General features: G+C 34.9%; 1 protein-coding gene across 1 annotated transcript; it reads left to right on the top strand.

The window, feature by feature from the left end:
- Positions 1 to 33: 33 nt before the first annotated feature.
- Positions 34 to 22,246, top strand: LOC128652122 (collagenase 3). Its single transcript, XM_053705061.1, has 10 exons — positions 34 to 162; positions 257 to 501; positions 2,454 to 2,602; positions 3,748 to 3,873; positions 7,141 to 7,302; positions 9,237 to 9,354; positions 11,012 to 11,145; positions 12,148 to 12,307; positions 14,768 to 14,871; positions 20,353 to 22,246. Exons 1-10 carry the CDS (start codon positions 43 to 45, stop codon positions 20,451 to 20,453), a joined length of 1,419 nt encoding a protein of 472 aa, XP_053561036.1. The 5' UTR covers positions 34 to 42; the 3' UTR covers positions 20,454 to 22,246.
- The last annotated feature ends 101 nt before the right edge of the window (positions 22,247 to 22,347 follow it).

Here is a 22,347-nt window from a genome sequence, read left to right on the forward strand (position 1 = left end):
GTTGTATGAAACCACAGAAGCTTGAGAGCTTAACAAATTAACATGACACAAGCAACTTTGTCCGCTCTAGTGCTGGTTTTAAGCTTGACCTATTGCTTTTCAGCTCCATTACCACATGAAGATGATTCTGATCTCACAGAAAATGATCTACGCTATGCTGAGGTATTTATTTTTCTTGTCTAAACTGTATGTATAATTATTTTAGATCTTCTTATGTTTTCTTGTGTTCTGTAATAATTTTTGATATCCTTTGTAGAAATATTTAAATATACTATACAGTTCTCCATCAAACCCTGCTGGAATGTTGAGAAGTAAAGGTAGCAAATCTATGGAAATGAAACTGAAGGAAATGCAATCGTTTTTTGGGCTAGAGGTGACAGGGACGCTAGATGAAGATACTATGGAAATTATGAAAAAACCCAGATGTGGTGTCCCTGACATTGGACAATACAACTTCTTCCCAAGAAAACTAAAATGGCCCAGATATAATCTGACATACAGGTAAATTACTTTAAAGTAATATAATGCAGTGTAATTAATTAATTAATTCATTCATTCATTTGTTTGTTCTGTCTTTAATTAATTAACTAATTAATGAAATCATTCATGTGTTTGTTTTTTGTTAAATAATTAATTATTTAGGTCATTAATTAATCAATTCATTCATTCATTTGTTCATCTATATATACTGTTGCTTGTAACCTGGTAAATTGATCGTTTCCTAAACCCTACTTCTCAGCATCTTTTTTAGTTATTGTAAATTGTATACTACTTTTGTTAATACCGATTAGAGAAAATTATTAAGAAATATAACCTTGAAAGTGCAATTTTGTTAGTAATATCAGTCAATGTATACAATATTTTTTTTATTTTTTTTAAATAATGTAAATAGACAAGGTAAGTCAAAATATGGTAGAAACTTTTTTTAGGCCTTTAATATAATTTAATAATTTCTAAATATATACATTAATTTAAATCAGCAAAGTGTTCCTTTTGTTCTGGGCCTGTTACATTTATAAAGTAAATGAAAACAATTTAATTTAGTAGAAAATGATATGATTTGTATTATTATTACTACGATAATAATAACAACAATAATAATAAATGCATGTCAACATTTTATTTCTAGACATTTTATGATCATTTTTCCATGTAATCAATACAAATTAAAATACCCAACTCAATGTTATCTTAATATTTAGGAAAGAAATCCTAAAGTATTTATGTATTTATTAATGGTTGATTTAGAGTATTAACACAGAGCATGAATGGCTGAATTTATAATATTACCTACATTTATTTATTTGTTTAATTTTGGTAAATTAAACAAATAACAATTATGGTAAATTAAAGGGGAAGTTTACACCTTGAGATTGTATATGACATTTTTTAATTATACATAGTGTGACAACTTTGCAATATCCTTTAATTATTTATTTTCTCAATTTTCTTGTCATTTAAATGGACATGAAACCCAAATTTTTTCTTTCATGATTCATATTCAGCATGTGATTTTAAACAACTTTCCAATTTACTTTTATCTAATTTTTTGTTCTCTTGGTATCCTTTATTGAAAAGAATACCTAGGTAGGCTCAGGAGCTGCTGATTGGAGGATGCACATACATGCCTCATGTTATTGGCTCACCCAATGTGTTAACTAACTCCCAGTAGTGGATTGCTGCTTCTTCAACAAAGGATACCAAGCGAATGAAGCAAATTAGATAATAGAAGTAAATAGGAAAGTTGTTTAAAATTGTATGTTCTATCCGAATCATGAAAGAAAAAATTGGGGTTTCGTGGCCCTTTAAGTCTGAAAATTATGTTTTTGTTCATTTCTAAGAGCTTAAAGTGCACATCGCAGGGTTTGGAAGTCTAACCCAGCCGTGTTTCTGTCACTAATTGGCTTCACCAGAGATAAAATAAGAACTGTTAAACAAAACAGATTTTGCTAACATAATACCTATGACTAGCTGTTTCTACTCTAGTAACAAATCTAGATTGTTTCCACCCAATAAGAGAAGTAATGGGCGGAGTTTGGCTATTGAAAACAAATACAGCAAAACAGGTGTTAATGTATTCAAGCAACAACTGCATACAAATATTGTATACAAGTATTTACTGTCCCATTAATTTGTAGACACTCATTTCCTCAACATAGAAATCATCGAGAAGCATAATATATATATATATATATATATATATATATATATATATATATATATATATAGCATGTGATATTTTCCCTCAATAGGAACAATCAAAGTAAAATATTCTTCCATACACATTATAAAAATGTGGATGAAAAAAAACTGTACTCAGCTGGAAATTTTTTGTGAAATCTATGGATTAAATTACACATTTTCTGCAGTCGGAGACAAATTTTGAACATTTTTTATGTATTTATAGCTTTAGTAATGCTGTTCACTACATTTGTATTTTCATTTACTGACAGGATTGAGAACTATACCCCCGATTTACCCTCTGCAGATGTTGACCGAGCAATTAAAAGAGCCCTGAAAGTGTGGAGTGATGTGACACCATTAAATTTTACTAGGCTTCGAACTGGCACAGCTGATATCATGATTTCATTTGGAAAGAAGGGTATAAAATCTGAAACAACTTCTAAATTTTTTATTTTTTTTTAACATTTTATAAGAGTTAGTGGTCAAACTGCAGACTTTAATAAAAAGAGAACAGTTTAGATATACTTTGATTTTTCTATTAAAAATCTAGTGGCTTTCAGAACGATCTCACTTATATTTTTTTCTTTATTTTTTTAAATAGTTAATATGTTTCAGTGCATTATACATCAGTAAATCATAAATAAATATGTTTCAGTGCATTATACATCAGTAAATCACATATAAATATGTTTCAGTGCATTATACATCAGTAAATCACATATAAATATGTTTCAGTGCATTATACATCAGTAAATCATAAATAAATATGTTTCAGTGCATTATACATCTGTAAATCACATATAAATATGTTTCAGTGCATTATATATCAGTAAATCACAAATAAATATGTTTCAGTGCATTATACATCAGTAAATCATAAATAAATATGTTTCAGTGCATTATACATCAGTAAATCATAAATAAATATGTTTCAGTGCATTATACATCAGTAAATCACAAATAAATATGTTTTAGTGTTTAAAATTGTCTACTCGTATGGGAGGCATTAAATTATAGATACCAATTTCTTGCATTAAAGTTAAAAAGCAACATAGGACTGATAGGGTGCTATAGAGACAAGTTAACATTTTAATGACTAAGTTCTATAAAGTAATTTAAAAAAAATTGAATTTAACTGCTTTTCTTTTTAAAGTTTCCTTTTAAAGAGACACACCACTCATTTTTTAATCAAGAACGTTAAATATTCTGTCAAAATATATATTTTTGCATTAAAATTTTAATTAAAGGCTGGTAAAATTTAAACTGAAATGTAAAGGAAATTCAGGGTACTGTATGTATGTTCCTTGACAGCTATCAAAGTTCTAAGTTCAATACAGGAATGAGAACATCCTTTTTTTTAAAAAAACAAATACTGTAAAATGTAATTTTTAGATAGAAAACCAAAAAATGTTCAGTGCAATGTTTCTTTAAGAGCAATTGAATGACAAGCGCTTTATTACTAAAATGCCAGTAGTTATAAGCTGCCAAAATATAACTAATCCTATCCAATTCTAACAAATTAGAAGTCATTATATCTGTCTATTGTTGTTGTTGTTATTCTAGAACATGGTGATTACTATCCGTTTGATGGCCCCAACGGTTTGTTGGCTCATGCTTTTCCACCAGGGGAAAAAATTGGAGGAGACACTCATTTTGATGATGATGAGTTTTTCACAAATGACTACAAAGGTAAAATATTACCAACAATGTTACCAGTTTCTTGGGAAAAACTATTTATAGAAATGCTAAAATGTTGCCCCACTAAAAATTAGGATAAAAATAAAATTTTCCAAGAAAACGTATTTTTTAACAAATGACATAAGAATAGTTCGATGTTTAACCAACTTTATTTTGCTTAGTTTGACTTTCGCCAACCTCTATTCAACTGACTTTCTTGATTCAGATAAATATGATCAAATTTGATTAGTTCTCATGTTATTCTTTGTTGAAGAGATATCTAGATAGGAAGCGTGCACATGTCTGGAACACTAAATGACATCTAGTACTCTTGCTAATGTATAACATTGTTGTAAAACTTGTTTAGCGCTGCGGAATCTGTTGGCGCTCTACAAATACCTGATAATAATAAAAATAACTTGTGCCATATAGTTCTGCAGACACGTGCACGCTCCTAATCTTACTTTACTTCTTTCAACAAAGTATAACAAGAAAATGAAGAAAATGTGATACTAGAAGTAAATTGGAAAGTTGATAAAAATGGTTATGTTCTATCTGAATCATGAAATAAAAGCTTTGCGTTTTGTGTCCCTTTAACTAGAATGTCTGCCCCCAGGTTTAAGGGGAAAAAGTTTAGAAAACATACTGGCATTATTTTGGTTGTTTAATCCTAAATAAATGTATACCATGTAGTAGAAATTTGATACGAATCTAAAAAGTGCACTAATGTTTATTCTTGTATATTCATATTTTCATGAAAAACATTATAGTCTGCATATAAAATGTAACCTTATTTAGGTAAAACATAATACTTTTTGTAAGCATATAAGTCAAAATATAGAAAGAAAAAAAAGTTAAAAGGTGTAAGAATATTATTTTTGTTTGCCAATGAATTATTAGCAGCAATGATATTTAATTGTTATTTAATTTCTGTATTAAAATACTTATTTTAAAAGTGTTCTAAATGCATTAAATCATTTAGTATATATAGAAGAAAGTAATTTCTAATACTCCCTTCCTGTATTCAGATCTCAACTTGTTTTTACAACATGGAATTTGCCTATCATTTAATTTTATTTATTTATTTGTAGAAAAATAACATTTTATTATAAGGCTGAATAATTTTTAAATAATTATACAGCTCATAATATATATATATATATATATATATATATATATATATATATATATATATATTTTAATATATTTTATTGAGGTTTCAAAAGTAATATATCACAACAAGGTTATAGTTTAGACATGTACATAAGTAGTTGCCAACATATAGACAGTATTATCCATAAGATCTGTAATTTGAGTGCAACTTAAGCACGTTAACTATGAGGTCGGTAAACACAGTGAATAAAAGTTCAAATTAAGGATCTCTTAACATTCTACGGAGACAGTGACAATAATCATCATACAAGCGTACAAATCTATGTTGAAACATTAGGTTAAAACAATCAATGGCTAACCTCTTGTTTTTAAGGTGGAACCTCATTTTTTCTTTTTTAGGGGGTATAGGGGAAGAAGATCAGTGGGCCAAAGCCACTCGTATAAGGGAAAGTAGGGGTATATACTATAATATGATTTTTAATTGGGCTAGTGAATATACCATGACCTGGAGAGGGTTCCAAGACTGATCATTTGGGGAAAGTGGTGCATATAAATTAGGATATTAATGTGTAATTGTATAGGGGTTGACGGAAGGACGCAGGAAGTCAGCTTTAAATAGTTACGCAAGAGGGTGGGATGAACCTAGGCATAACAGGTAGGCATATTAGCTAGGATATATGCACATGTGGTACTAAGCCAACCAGGGTTCAAGTGTAACATAGGTTCCAGTGTGGATATAATATGTAATGGTGGGATAATACAAATCTAGTAACAACATCCAATATGGTTCATCTAGCATTATAGCCCATTAATCACTCTTTAAACACGACATGACATCTCTATCTTATTATATAGCAGTCCATGACCACAGCTAAACATTAGACTAAAGGAGAACATCAATAAAGTATGTATATTCAAAGTGAAAAAGTTGTTCACCTAAGATGTGTTTGGAAGTAGGGTAATTGCATAGTTTATTGTTGTTCAAGAAGAGCCAGAGCTGGAACTGTGTAGAGAGTTATGTAGCAGCAAACTAGAGAGCGTCCACGTGGTTAATGAACTAAGCACAATAGGCTCAATAATGTCATAATATTTTTTTTAACAAAGTAATATTGGTTAGCAACCTTTTTTTCCTAAAACTGCTTTAAAGGTTAAGGGATTCTGTACATAAATTAATTGATATTTTTGTTCTTTAAACTGGAATTCATTTTCCTTGTGAATTACCTTTTTAAGGAAGTTAAAGGGACACTGAACCCAAATTTTTTCAGATAGAGAAAGCAATTTTAAAGGGACACTGAACCCACATTTTTTCTTTCGTGATTTAGATAGAGTATGCAATTTTAAGCAACTTTCTAATTTACTCCTATTATCAATTTTTCTTCATTCTCTTGCTATCTTTATTTGAAAAAGAAGGCATCTAAGCTTTTTTCTTGGTTCAGCACTCTGGACAGCAGTTTTTTTTTATTGGTGGATGAATTTATCCACCAATCAGCAAGGACAACCCAGGTTATTCACCAAAAATGGTCCGGCATCTAAACTTACATTCTTGCATTTCAAATAAAGATACCAAGAGAATAAAGAAAATTTGATAATTGGAGTAAATTAGAAAGTTGCTTAAAATTTCATGCTCTATCTGAATCACGAAAGAAAAAAAAAAAAATGGGTACAGTGTCCCTTTAAGCAACTTTCTAATTTACTCCAATTATCAATTTTCTTTGTTCTCTTGCTATCTTTATTTGAAAAATAAGGTATCTAATGTTTTGTTTTGATTCAGCACTCTGGAGAGCACTTTTTTATTGGTGGATGAATTTATCCACCAATCAGCAAGAACAACCCAGGTTATTCACCAAATATGGGCCGGCATCTATATTTAGATTCTTGCATTTCAAATAAAGATACCAAGAGAATTAAGAAAAATTGATAATAGGAGTAAATTAGAAAGTTACTTAAAATTGTATGCTCTATCAGAATCACAAAAGAAAAAATGTGGGTTCGGTGTCCCTTTAATGAAGTAAAACTTCCATGTTAATTAGTCCTGCACTCTAATTTTTAGGTTTACTGTATGCAATACATTCATTGCTAATTATATACATTATTTCTTATCTAAAGTTGCAAGAAGCTAAAATCAATAAAATCTTACATTTTGAATCATTTTTACTTTTATTTTAGGATACAATCTCTTCATTGTTGCTGCACATGAATTTGGACATGCACTGGGATTGGATCATTCTAATGATCCAGGGTCATTGATGTACCCTGTTTATACATTTGCAGAAACTAACAGCTTTGTACTTCCAGATGACGATGTACAAGGAATTCAGACTCTTTATGGTACAGCAGCACAGATTTTTTTTAATTTTGATTATACACTCTTTATATTAATAGTTACTGACATACATCAAAGGACTTGTGTTTTTTTTTTTTTTAATAATGGATTAAAAAGACACAAATGAAAACAGTTCAAGATGGGCAATTTTAGTCAACCAAAACAAATGCTATCTACAAATAGTCACTAATTAAAAAATACAATTTTGCATACAGAGGACTAACAAATTAATATCCTTAGAGAAAAATACCGCTATTCCAAACACAATAAAGTGTGGCACTATTACTCCTTATAATGTTATGAAGATCAGTTACAGCAAGCAGTCCCTTTTGGATGTAAATGGACAGGGACAGAAATAGAGGCAGAAGAGGCTGTAAAAGACAAAGATAATAAATATTTTTTTCCTCTCATATGTTATGAGGACATAGTAAATGGCAGAGAAACATGGGATTCCTTGACGCCCCCTTTTTTGTTCTATGCAGTGTTTTCTCTTACTTTTGAAATTAGCACCTAGTTCCAGGTTTTCTAACCAGACGATTCCAGGAGACTCTGGGACCCCCTTAAGACACAATCTCATAGTCTTTAATAATGTATTGGTAGCCCTGGATTTTGCAACCTGAATGTTTGTTTAGTTGAAACATAAATGCTGATATTGGGGACACAGGAGCGTGGGCCACTCTTCAAAAGCATAAATGTTCATAACACCTGCATGACAGTTGAGACTACATCTCAGGGTTTTCCTAAATGTTTGGAACAGATACTCCATATTCTAGTATGCTCTTAAAAGGTAAATTGCCTTGTAACAAATGCTTTCCCAATAGGCTGCTATATGATGTAAACCACTGTAACATTCTTGTCTGGAAAAGTTGCAGGTTTACTGGACTATTGTCAACATCTTGTATTTGTAAAACTATAAATATTACAAACTAGCCCATCAGAAACCAAACTTTCTGATAACTTGAGTTAAAATGATTCTGACTAGCTGCAAAGCATTTGACCAGTTTTATCTGACTTGAAACTGACTTTAAACTATTCAAAGTTGTATTATCATCAATCCATACAAAGACAGCTGAAACTAAGTTTAAACAAAATCACTAGCCATTTCAATGTACTGTATTAAATTGCATCCCCCTATACAAATTACCCAAATAAGAATTTAACCCTTTGGCTGCTAAGCCATTTCCCACCTGGGTGCTAAGCTGGTTTTGAGATTTTTTTATTTTTACTTTTTTTAAATATATTTATTTTTAACTTTTTTTTCCAGATCCCCAAGACTTATACAGTTGGAAAGGTTAGGCAATTACGGTGGGTCTTGGGGAGTCTGTAGCTGCTCTGATGCCTGAGATACAGGCTTCTAAGCAGCATGCCCCCATCTCCCAATACTTGTTCATTGTCAACTTTAAATAAAGTTGCGCGGTGACGTCAACACGTCATTGCGTGTGACGTCACCACCCCAAACGTGAAACCCTGGCGATGCCTGTCACTATACAGGCCAGATTGCTGGGGTGGGAGTCAGTGGGAGTCCCCAGATTGCCCTCAAGGTGGGTGAGTGTTAGCGACGGCTCTGAGCCGTCGTCAGCACATAACTGGGACAATTTGCGAAGGCTCAGAGCCGTCGTTAACACTCAAAGGTTTAAACCAGTTTTTACAAATTGGTATATTAAGGACAATAACATAAAATCACTGATCTGAGGCCTAATGTTGGCTGGAGTTCACAAGTTGGTCTCAGGTTGGTGCATCAGTCAGTCATCTGTTTTTTTATTAAAAGTCACATAACTCACTTGAGCTTTTTATGTCAGTTGTAATGGGTAACTTTTCAACTGGTGCATTTTTATTTCTACTACCTTTACAGAAGTTGTTTTCTAGTCAGACCAAAGTTGGACCTTTCTCAATAGATCCTAATGCTTCTTTTCTGTATTTTTTTTCTCAACAATCTTAGGTCCAGGTACTCGAGACCCTAATCCTAAGCATCCAAAAACACCAGAGAAGTGTGATGCTGAACTCACAATCGATGCAATAACAGAGCTCAGAGGGGAAAAGATGATCTTTAAAGATAGGTATGTGGTATGTGTAAGCATGATACCTTAAATGAAGGTTTATATTAAAGGGACATTAAACCTAAACAATTTCTTTCATGATTCAGATAGAGAATACAATTTGTAAAAAGTTTCCAATTTACTTCTATTATCAAATTTGCTTTGTTCTCATGTTAGTCTTTGTTGAAGGGATACCTAGGTAGGTAGCGTGCACATGCCCGAAGCACTACATGACCAGAAAGAGTGCTGCCATCTAGTGCTCCTGCTAATGTATAACATTGTTGCAAAACTGCTGCCATATAGAGCTGCAGACACATGCACACTCATAAGCTTACGTTACTGCTTTTCAACCAAGGATAACAAGAAAACGAAGAAAATGCGAAAACAGAAGTTAAATTGGAAAGTTGTTTAAAACTTTTTCTTATTTTGCAATTTCCTTTTTAAATTGGTCCCCAAAACTGCACAATTTAAATATGCTAGACTCCTCCCCCCTAATTTCTCTTAACACAATACAGTATGTGTTTAGCCACATGGTTTTGGATTTATTTCTTTTACTTTTTTAACCATGTGGTTTGTGTTTATATGCATATTTATTTAACAAATATTTAAATGTTCTTCATTTATTCAGTTTTGTTTTTTTTTTAATCTGAGAATACTTTGTCAAAATGTATGCAATTTAATGATTTCCTCAAATTAATGAAGTTCGCATTTTTCAAATTTAACCTTTTTAACGCTGCTTATGGAAAGTGATGTCAAAAATGACAAATGGAGTTGGCTCCTCTATTAATAGGGTCATAAAGTTATCTTTGAGGGTATTTAAAAATCAAACTCCCTTAGCTGTATTGCTAGTTTCATTGTCCCAATTTATTTTGGGGTAGTTAAAATCTCCCATTATTACAACATTGGTTATATTTGCAGCCTTTCCGATTTATATTACAGTTGAATTAGTTTGATGTCACTAATGTTGGGGGCTTGTATCATATTCCTAATAATAATATGTGCCAGTGTATTTTTGAGACCTTAGATGGGTGCCTAGTTCCTCTTATTTAAGAGCCACCTCATTATTGAACATTTATACAACTATTTTTTTTTTTTTTTTTTTTTTTTTTACAAATCTGGTATATTCTAACTCTTTATAAAAGTTTATTAAGCCAATGTTAAAGGGACATTGAACCCAAATTTTTTCTTTTGTAATTCAGAAAGAGCATGCAATTTTAAGCAACTTTATAATTTAGTCCTATTATCAATTTTTCTTCGTTCCTATGCTATCATTATTTGAAAAAGAAGGCATCTAAGCTTTTTTTTTGGTTTCAGTACTCTGGACAGCACTTTTTTATTGGTGGATGAATTTATCCACCAATCAGCAAGGACAACCCAGGTTATTCACCAAAATGGACGGCATTTAAACTTACATTCTTGCATTTCAAATAAAGATACCAAGAGAATGAAGAAAATTTGATAATAGGAGTAAATTAGAAAGTTGCTTAAAATTTCATGCTCAATCTGAATCACAAAAGAAAATTTTTGGGTACAGTGTCCCTTTAACATTAAAGTTTATGTCATAAATCATTTGATAAACATTTTTTAATTAATTAGAATAATGCCACAGTGTTTCTTGATTTATCTGAAACAAATAAGTTATTTATTGATTCTATATAATTGTTTTATTTATTTTCAGATTCTTCTGGCGCCTTCATCCACAGATGACAGAAGCGGAACTTGTTCTGACAAAATCCTTTTGGCCTGAACTTCCAAATAAAATTGATGCTGCTTATGAGAATTCAGACAAAGACCTGATATATATATTTAAAGGTTTGTATCTTATTAGTTAATAATTCGCCAAGGCTATACCAGTACATTAGCTAATGACAGGATGAGAATGCCCAGTGGGGAGTTTGATTCAGGTCAGCCCAGGTTGAGATCATTTAAAGTAAACACACAAAATAATTCGGAGGAGGCTGAAGTTACGCCATTTGTCAAATATAAATTTAATAATTATAGAAATTATTGACAAGACTTGAACATCTCATAGCAAATGACAAGCCATTAGAATAAGACATTGGAAATAGCATCACAAAAATACATAACTTATTTAAAGGGACACTCAAGTCAAAATAAAGTTTTATGATTCAGAAAGAGCATGCCGTTTCCAATTTACTTACATTATCTTTTTATATGGACACTTTCTGGGGAACAAAATCCTACTGAGAATGTGCACAAGCTCATAGGGTATACGTATACTAGTCTGTGATTGGCTGATGTCTGTCACATGATATAGGGGGCCGGAAAATCATAAACTCAATTGACATACCAAAAGAGAGTTACACAGAGTGGGATAGCAGCAGAAAACAGTCAGACTTTGCAGTATATGGTACAGGGACTCAAATGACACACCTGAAAACAAAATAGAAAGAGTAGGGTTAACTTGATGTAGTGTTCATTCCTTCAGCAGATGTCAACAGGCAGTTCATTTAGCTTAATAAGCAGTACTGTTATGAGTGCCGAGTATAATTCTTGTATAATTATTTTGCTTAATTCTAATAGCCTCACTTGTAAAATGCTCACTTGAGAAATGCGAACATATACTATTATGATAGTTGATAGTATTAATAAGACAGAATATCGGCAAAATAATGTCTCCACATTTATTGTATTCATTAAAAGGAATTCAGTTACAAATTGGGTTTTTGAAAAATAAAGTACTTACAAAAAAATGTAAATAATAATGAAAACATTTTAAATGTGGACATCATACTCAAGTTTTTGAATTTTTATTGACTGCTAATTCTGTTGATATTTATATTTTTCACCCAGGGAAGAAGTTTTGGGCACTCAATGGATATGATATTTTAGATGACTATCCCAAAAAATTGTACGAACTTGGTTTTCCTAAATCTGTAAAGTCTATCGATGCAGCTGTATATAATCGGGCAACTGGCAAAGCTCTCTTCTTCACAGGAGACAAATATTGGAGGTACGGAAAAATATTTTCTGTCACATCAGAAAACTTTGTTATCTTAGAAAATAACTCGGGGACATTACTCACTGCTTTAAATGTACATATTATATACCAGCAATTAATGCCCTTTAGCAAAGGTCTATATACAACAATAGTGATGTTTAAAGGGTTTCTGGAGTGTTTCCCTTTCCACCAATAGAGATGTGGGAGTTTTTATCAACCAGTGAGCTTCTATCCCATGGGCTAGTAGTGTACAAACATACACTTTCTATTAGTTACACATTTAAAATAAATGAGCTTTAAAGGGAAAGTATACTGTAAAATTGGTTTACCCTTAATGGGCTGGATTATAAGTGGAGCGCAATTTTAACGTGCACCCGTAAACTAACACATTTGACCATTTATGGGCACACGTTAAAGAACCAGCTATTACAAGTGGGTGGTTAATGCTACCATAAGCTTGCGTTAGAACTTTGCACTCAAATTCATTAGCCAGAAATCAGATCTCTGGTTAATGAAAGAAATTTCCCCCAATTGCCCCCAAAATAAAGTGTATAGTTCCTTTGTAAAATAAAATAAAAAATATAAGCATCTTTTTTTCCCCAAAAAAACTGCACAAAGCAGTTATAAGGGGTTAAAGTGAGGGGATGTGGGGTGTTAGAAAAAAAAAATGGCACTGAAAAGTGCCTTTACATTGCGGTCTATGGGGACTGTGTTTTAAACTGTTAATATACATGTATATGCTTACATATATATATATTTATGTTAATATTTGTATATACACATATAAACACATAAATATATATGTATATATTAAAGGGACATTAAACCCTATTTTTTTCTTTCATGATTCAGATAGAGAATACCATTTAAAACAACTTTCTAATTTACTTCTGTTATCTAATTTGCTTCATTCTCTTGATATTCTGTCCTGAAAAGCATATCTAGATATGCACAGTAGTTGCTGATTGGTGGCTGCACATAGATGCCTCATGTGATTGGCTAACCCATGTGCATTGCTATTTCTTTAACAAAGGATATCTAAATAATGAAGCAAATTAGATAATAGAAGTAAATTGGAAAGTTGTTTAAAAATTGTATTCTCTGTCTGAATCATGAAAGAAATGCTTTGGGTTCAATGTCCCTTTAATATTTTAAATATTCTGCCTATCGCTGCGTGGCTTACCCGCTTCGCTGCGCACGGTTGTCTGCCGTGTCTATAGGAATGAGAACGAGGCTTCCATTGGAGCCTATGAAGTGAGCTCTTGTGAGAGCCAAGAGTTCCATTCAATGCAAATGCAAGGTTAGGTTTGTATTGCACTGAACTTGTGCTACCAGCGCAATAACAATCTACTCATATTCTAGCCCAATGTGTTTACAATGACTTGTTATACTAGCTCTAGAGTCTAAAATGTATGGGAAATTGTTCATTTAGATACATTTTTATATGAATAATTAGAGATTACAATGGAAAATTATCACTTTATTATCTATCAGTCTCACTCCCAACTGGGAGAGTAATTTGTTCTATAGAGTTTCTATAATCAGTACTTAAAGAGACATTAAACCCAATTTTTTTCTTTCATGATTCAGATAGCAAATACAATTTTAAACGACTTTCTAATGTGCTTCTATTATCTAATTTGCTTCATTCTCTTGATATTCTTTCCTGAAAAGCATATCTAGATAGGCTCAGTAGCTTCTGATTGGTGGCTGCACATAGATGCATCATGTGATTGGCTCACCCATGTGCATTGCTATTTCTTTAACTAAGTATATCTAAAGAATGAAGCAAATTAGATAATAGAAGTAAATTGGAATGTTGTTTAAAATTGTATTCTCTGTCTGAATAATGAAAGAATTTTTTTGGGTTTAATGTCCCTTTAAGTGCTGAATTATTAATTATAGGTGGGGATACAACAGGCAAAATGACAAAGCTATTTATAAATAACTTAAAACACTTCAACAGCTGAAATAAACCATTATGAACACATTTTAGGAACTAAAAAAAAAAAATCACAGTACATTGTCCCTTTACCTTAAACATTTTAATACGTTTTACAGTGCTCTTTCATATGTATGATAGAATGTTGTAGAATTAATTTATTCATTTTTTATTAACATACACTTGGTCTTATTTTGTGGCTAATTAGAGGCCATGTGCAAATGGGCTTGTACACAGCTATAAACTGCATCTGTGGGTAATTCTTCAGAATAGCTCTATATATAGATAACCTCATAAACCCTGCAACACTCCCCACAATGGAAATATGCACTGTGGCCCCTCTAAGGGATTTAGAACAAACATGTTACTGAGCTAAATTACAGAAAAGGACAAGCAAAACAAATAGTGAATGTATATTGCATTGTGGTGATTTTTTTTTTTTAAGCATAGTGTGTAATGTTGCTTCAATCTGAAGCAATTGCTTTGTGTGCTGCTACTTGTGATGTAAATTTAAATGTTCTATTTTTCAGTTACGATGAAGAAATAATGAGTGTGGAGAAAGGTTACCCAAGGTTAATAGCAGATGATTTCCCTGGAATAGGAGACAAAGTGGATGCTGCTTATCAAAGGAATGGTAAATATTTCTAAACATAACTATCTGGAAACATAGGTATAATAGGGGAACTTTAAAATTGCTGTTGCCTAATGAATAAAGTACATTAAATACATTAATTTGTTATACTATGTTTTGTAAATGGTGGCATTTTAAAGATAGGAAATGTGCTTTTGTAAAGAGTATCTTCAGTTTACCCACCCAAGGTGAATAAATATTATAGCCAGTCTAGATGAATTGCTGATAGTGAGTAATTGTGTGTCTGCTAAATTCAGTGTTGCAGTGCTTACTAGTTTTCACTCAGAATGCTTCTTTTTAAATTTTTCTTAATATAGATTTGTGGAATGTTACTTAGACTTATTTTCAATGCTGAGATTAGCACCATGTGCACATATGTGGTGCCTATTACTGTGTTGACATGGGCGCAAATTGGTATGAATGCTACGTGGGCTGCGCACAGAGCATAGTTACCAATCACTACACTAGTCACAAGCATAAGGTGCTGATAAAATGTTAACAAAGGAGAAAAAATAATTTTTAACACACTTTTGCTATATAATAAGAGTTGTATGATAAGAGTTGTATTCAAATCTGCTGCAGGAACACGCTTTCAAATGGGCTGGGCTCTCTCATTTTTTTTCTCTCACACCCCACAGTGTGGTTGATTTCTGACATTGACTGTTATTTGCGTAGCTTTTCTAAAGCCAATACTGAAGTATTTAAATTTTCAGTATAGGCGTCGATTTTAATACAAAAAAGGCAGCTATTTCAAATGACAAAATAAAAGTAAAAGACCTATTTGTAAACAATTTAATACATTCCAGTGGGTTTATGGATCACTGGGAACACATTGAAAGGGATAAAAAGTTTACAGTATAATGCACCTTTAATTATTTCTTTTAAATGTTTCATAGAAAAGGATAAAAAGCCATTTCTTACCTCTCTAATAATATCTGTGATGATAGCAGGATGTGATGTCACTAGCATGTGGGCGGGGCTTAGGTCCGGTGTCTGCGTCGCAGTTAGTTTAGTACAATCAACCTGTCTGGATGTGTATTGCTATGCTCTGTAATAAAATAGAGTTGTACCATCATTGCTGTGTCCTGCATATGTCCTGCATCTCATGACATGGTGTCAGAAGTTCTGGACTACGCTTCTGTTTCTGATGATGACGATGTCAAAGTTTACCCCACCTGAGCCTTTTGACTTCTCTCAGCCTGCAGCTTGGCCCACATGGCGTCAGCGGTTTCAGCGCTTCAGGATTGCATCCAAACTGAACAAGGAGAGTGGTGAAGTACAAGTTAATTCTCTTTTATATTCTATGGGGAAAGATGTAGAGCCAGTGTTCAATGCTTTTACTTTCCAAGAAGGGGACGAAGTTAACTTTGATATAGTTATGGATAAACTCAGTGCCCACTTTGTGCCCAAAAGAAATGTGATTCATGAGAGAGCTTGTTTTCACAAACGTAATCAGCGTGTGGGAGAATCTGTGGAGTCATTTGTGCGCAGCCTGTATGAATTAGCTGAATTCTGTGAGTTTGGTGTTGCTAAAGAAGAGCAAATCAGAGACAGAATAGTTATTGGAATTGCAGATGCTGAAGTCTCCCTGAAGCTGCAGTTAGAGCCTGATTTAACGTTAGACGGGGCTATTAGGATGGCCCGCCAGAGTGAACTGGTGAAAAAGCAAAGTGCTGATCTGAGGTCTGAGAGTATTGTGGATGAAGTGCAACAGTCTAGGAAAATCACTAGTGAAAGGCACAGTGTGAGCGGTAGATCTAAAGTACTGGAAAGGCCTAGAAGTGGATGGGCGCAACATGGCCGATGCACACGGTGCTACCGGGCTCATGATCAGAGTGCTATATGCCCGGCCAGAGATAAAAGATGCAGAAAATGTAACAGAATAGGCCATTTTGAAGTGGTGTGTAAAACTGAATACATTAAGGAGATGCAGGTGGACAGTGACCAGGAGGGTCAGGAAGTGTCTTTTGTGGGGTCTGTTGTGGAACGGACAAGCTCAGAGGAAGATTGGAAAGTTACATTTACTGTAATGGGAGCCAATGTTGATTTTAAGATTGACACAGGAGCTGATATCACTGTAATGTCTTTTGCTGAATTTATGAAACTGCCTCGACAGCCCCAGCTGGCGAAGGTTACTACAAATGTTCATAGTCCTGGTGGCCGCATTGATTGTGTGGGGAAATTTCTTGCCAGCTGTGAGTACAAACAAAGGAAGTTCACCATGTGGGTGCATGTGATCCGAGGTCAGTGTGTTAACAGTTTATTGAGCAGAAAAGCAGCCTGTGACTTGGGCCTCGTGGCCAGAGTGAATGAGATCTCTGAAGATATGTTTGGCGAGTTGGGCCTACTGAGCTGCAAACCTGTCCGTATAGCACTTAAAAGTGACGCAGTCCCGTACAGTATTTCTACTCCTCCTAAAATTCCATTCCCGCTCATGCCTCAAGTGGAGAAAGAGCTCATGCGCATGAAGTCTATGGGGGTTATTGAAGAGGTTGTTGAAGCAACTGATTGGTGTGCCCCCATTGTTCCAGTTGCAAAGAAAAACGGAAAGGTGCGCATCTGTGTGGACCTGAAAAGGTTGAATGAGGCAGTGAAGAGGGAGAGATTTGTGCTGCCGACACTGGAAGATATAGCCCCGAAGTTGGCTGGGGCGAAGTTCTTTTCCACATTAGACGCTTCTAGCGGCTTTTGGCAGATCCCCCTGGATCCAAAGTGCCGCAAACTGACTACCTTTATCACTCCGGTAGGTCGGTTCTGTTTCTGCAGACTTCCCTTTGGGATATCCTCCGCTCCTGAGATCTTTCAGAGGGAAATGAGTTCTCTCCTGAGTGGCCACGTGGGCACAGCAGTCGTCATGGACGACATTCTAGTGTATGGGTCTACAGTGGAGGAGCATGATCAGCGTTTGAGTTGTGTGCTGCAGGCTATCAAAGAGTCTGGGCTGAAGCTGAATAAAGAAAAATGTCATTTTAGGAAAACTGAATTATGCTACTTTGGGCATATCATCAACGGGGATGGCATCAAGCCGGACCCCGAGAAAATTCGGGCTATCGAACAGATGAAAAGCCCTTCTGATGTACATGAGCTGAGACAGATATTGGGCCTTGTAAATTACGTGGGCAAGTTTCTTCCAGATTTATCTACAGTTTTGCACCCTATCACGGAGTTGCTTAAGAAAGATGTTGCCTGGGTCTGGGGACCCTCACAAGAAAAAGCGTTCCTGCATGCTAAGTCCCTGCTGGGGTCTGCCCCAGTGCTGGGGTTCTACGACCCTTCAAAAAAGACTGTGGTTAGTGCTGATGCAAGCAGTTATGGGTTGGGGGCTGCACTCCTGCAGCTGAATGACAACAAACTACAGCCCATCGCCTACTGTTCCCGCACACTGACGGCTGCGGAGTCAAAATACGCTCAAATTGAGAAAGAGTGCCTGGCTGCAGTTTGGGCCTGTGAGCGCTTTCAGCGTTATCTAGTGGGTTTGGAGAAATTTAGTCTGGAAACTGACCACAAACCGCTAGTCCCTCTTATCAATTCTTATGACATCGACAAAACACCCTTGAGATGCCAGAGACTTTTAATGAGACTACTCAGGTTCAATGTTCAGGCAGTGCATGTGCCGGGGAAGCAGCTGGTTGTGGCAGATACACTGTCCAGGCTCCCGCTGGCTGCTGCTGAAGAATCCTCCACAGAGTCGGATGTAAAAGTGTATGTTGATTCAGTTCTGGCCTCTAAGTCCATTTCTTCAAGGAAACTGGAAGAGATAAAGAAAGAGACATATTTGGACACAGATCTGCAAGAAGTTATAAGGTACATAAGAGATGGCTGGCCCGAGAGCCGGGCAGCCTGGATGTCTTTAAATGCTTACCAGCCAGAGAGGTCGCAGCTCACGGAGCTGGAGGGGTTGGTGCTGTTCCAAGACCGTATTGTAATTCCTGTCAGCATGAGGAAGGAGATGTTAAACAGGATTCACGATGGCCACTTAGGCATTACAAAGTGCAGAGAAAGAGCAGCTACAGCTGTGTGGTGGCCTGGGATCAGCTCCGACATTGCAAATCACGTGTCTAAATGTGCCTTTTGCCGGGAACGCCGGCCTACTCAGAGAAGGGAGCCCTTAATGTCTACTCCGCTGCCTGCGGGGCCGTGGCAGAAAATAGCTGCTGATTTGTGCGAACTGCACGGGAAAAAGTTTCTTGTTGTTATCGACTACTATTCCAGGTATTTGGAAATAGCACCCCTGAATGATATCACAAGTCAGGCCGTTATCATTCGCCTGAAGAGCTTGTTCGCCCGCTGGGGCATTCCAATGGAGCTGGTGAGTGATAATGGCATGCAGTTCGCTTCTACAGAGTTCAGTGCTTTCAGCAGGGAATATGATTTTGTACATTCCACGTCAAGTCCACATTATCCGCAGGCCAACGGAATGGCTGAAAGGGCAGTTCAAACAACAAAATTCATTCTAAAGCAATCTGAACCGTACCTAGCCCTCTTGTCATACAGGGCGACGCCCATTCAAGCCACCGGGTTTAGCCCGGCACAGCTGATGCTAGGACGCCAGATTCGCACCACTTTACCCTCAGTGGGTGTCTTCAAGCCGCCTGGCCCTGTTCCTCGGGACGAAGTCCTTAGGAGGGATGAAGAGGCCAAAAAGGGTTATCGTTTCTTCTACGACAGGAGACATTCTGTCAGGCCTTTACAGGAACTGAAAGCGGGCCAAAGTGTCAGAATTAAACTGGATGATGAGAAGAAATGGAAGACGCCTGCTACGGTAGTGGGCCGCTCTCCAGAACCAAGGTCTTATACAGTCCTTACAGAGGGAGGGACGGTTACACGCCGTAACCGAAGACATCTTCAGCCTGTACCTGAGAGTCTGGAACCGGATACCTCAGTACCACCGCCGGTGGGATCCCCTGTTCTAAGAGAGGTGCCTTCCCCTCAGCAAGATCATAGCGGGGATATATCTTTGCCTCCAGCAGACTCTTGTTCACCATCTTCTGTATCAGAGGACAGTTCATGCAAAGTTACATCAAGCGGAAGAGTGGTGAGGCTTCCGGCCCGATACAGGGACTGACTTTAGCTAGAACAGTGACCGGAAGTATGGGCAGAATAATCCCATGGTCACTGTGGACTAGGGTAGTCTACCCCGATGTCCAAGTCAGGATGTAATTTATTTGTTCATGTTTTCTAATCTATCTGTTTTTATAATGTTCTAAAACAAAATGTTGTTGTATACCCTGTTGGTGTACCTTGTTATTTAATATATGCGAATGTATGCTTTGTCTTTGAAAAAGGGGAAGATGTGATGATAGCAGGATGTGATGTCACTAGCATGTGGGCGGGGCTTAGGTCCGGTGTCTGTGTCGCAGTTAGTTTAGTACAATCAACCTGTCTGGATGTGTATTGCTATGCTCTGTAATAAAATAGAGTTGTACCATCATTGCTGTGTCCTGCATATGTCCTGCATCTCATGACAATATCCTTTTCTTGTAGGCTATATCTATTTCTTCAATGGACCATTGCAATTTGAATACAGCATCTGGAGTAAAAGACTAACTCGTGTGATGAAAACCAATTCTGTTTTGTTATGTTAACCTTTTAAATAAGTAATTGTTTTCTGTGTCAGACTGTTGAACAGTCTTGTGTAAATCATTGACTACTACACAATTTTCCTTTTCGTCCAAAGAATAGCTCAGGTTAGCTAGAAAGAAATGGATATTTTTGGATTGTAAATAAAAAAGTAGATTTTAATATAAATACTTCAGTTACTGGAAAATAAAACTCTAATATTAGCATTAAAAACACTTCACAAAATTTTAGTTTTTCTTTAATTGTATTTTACTTGCAAATTTATTGTCATCAATGACATTTTTAAGGCAAAATCTATTTAAACTGGATTAAGGGCTAGATTACAAGTAAAGCGCAAAATATAACTTTCACGAGGGCGATATTTGCGTTCCACTTAGTAAAGCCAGCACCCATTTGCACAAGTTAGGTGTAATTGCACTGAAGCTTTGCGCTCAAAAGAGTGTGCTTCCATAGACTCCATTGGGAGCCTCGTTCTCATGCTGTAAATCATGGCATGATAACCTAGCGCAGTGAAGGGGGTAAGCTGCACAGTGATGGGCAGAAAATGTAAATATATATGTTTATGGATATATGTATATACACATATTAACACATAAATATATATGTATATAAGCATATACATATATATTTATAGAGAACAACCCCACAAATAGCTTGGTGCAGTTAAAAAAAAAAAGATGCTCATATTTATTATTTTTAAAAAGGAACCTAACACTGTATTTTGGGGGCATTTTAAATATTAACCATAGGTTTTACCTCTGGTTATTTTTTTGACCGCTAATTGCTATCGCAAGCTCGCGGTTGCAATAACCAGCCACTTGTAATGGCTGGTTATTTATCACTTGCCCGTAAACAGGCAAATTTTCCTTTTTACGGGCATGCCATAAATTAGCGCTCCACTTGTAATCTAGCCCTAAGTAATTTATTTCAACACTATACAACCCACTGACCCATCAAACAGAATTACAGTTTTCGGAGAAGTCACAGAGACACCTACAGCTGGTATTGTGCAATCCTTTAAAAAAAATGTAATGTAACCTTACAAACAAATAAATACATGTATCGATTAACATTCCTGTGGTCAATCATAAAAGGTAAAATAAGGAATGGAACATAACATTGCAACACAAAGCTGTGTCTACACTTGCCAACATTTCTTGGTCAATTACTGTATTTTGCATATATATTTAATGACTGATATGTTTTGTTTGAAAAACATCTGGTCTTATATATCGAGCCAATAAGATGGGTAATGAGACTATAAGTAGTAATTATTCCTCTGCGATTAAAATGTGCCCCATATACAATCTTCTCTCTAACAATCTGTGGTGTTATATTTTATTACTTTTTTTAATCACTCTGCTTTTTTGTGTAAAACTAAAATATATTTTTTTAGTTATTTATTTAACTTGGTGTGCTAAAATATTATGTAGTTCTTTATTAAATATATTCGTATGTAAAGTCAACATTTAGTAAAAGGACTTTTAAAAGACATTAAACACCTCGTGCTTTTGTGGACAAAAAAAAATAAATCAGCGGACAGTAGAAAAGCAAAGTGTTTTCTGAGACTAGTGTTTCAATAAGAAATAGGAAGATATTGTAAGGCATAGCCAAATAAAAGTAGACAGTAATGTTTTTATATATAAATCACTGTATTCCTGAAAATCATCTCCTTTGTTAACAGGATCAGAAATGCATAAATAATGTTCTAGAAACAAATATTGCTTTTAATGTGATATATTTATTTACTTTGTGTGTGAGACTTCAATAAATTGCATGCTCTCTTCAAAACAATAAATCTTTGTGGTTTTATTTTCTCCATTAAAATATGAACGTGCATTAAATTCACTAAACATCCAATAAAAAACATCTCATTAACACTGCATCAGTATAATCACT

Source organism: Bombina bombina, chromosome 3 (assembly GCF_027579735.1).
Source record: "Bombina bombina isolate aBomBom1 chromosome 3, aBomBom1.pri, whole genome shotgun sequence".
Taxonomy (NCBI): domain Eukaryota; kingdom Metazoa; phylum Chordata; class Amphibia; order Anura; family Bombinatoridae; genus Bombina; species Bombina bombina.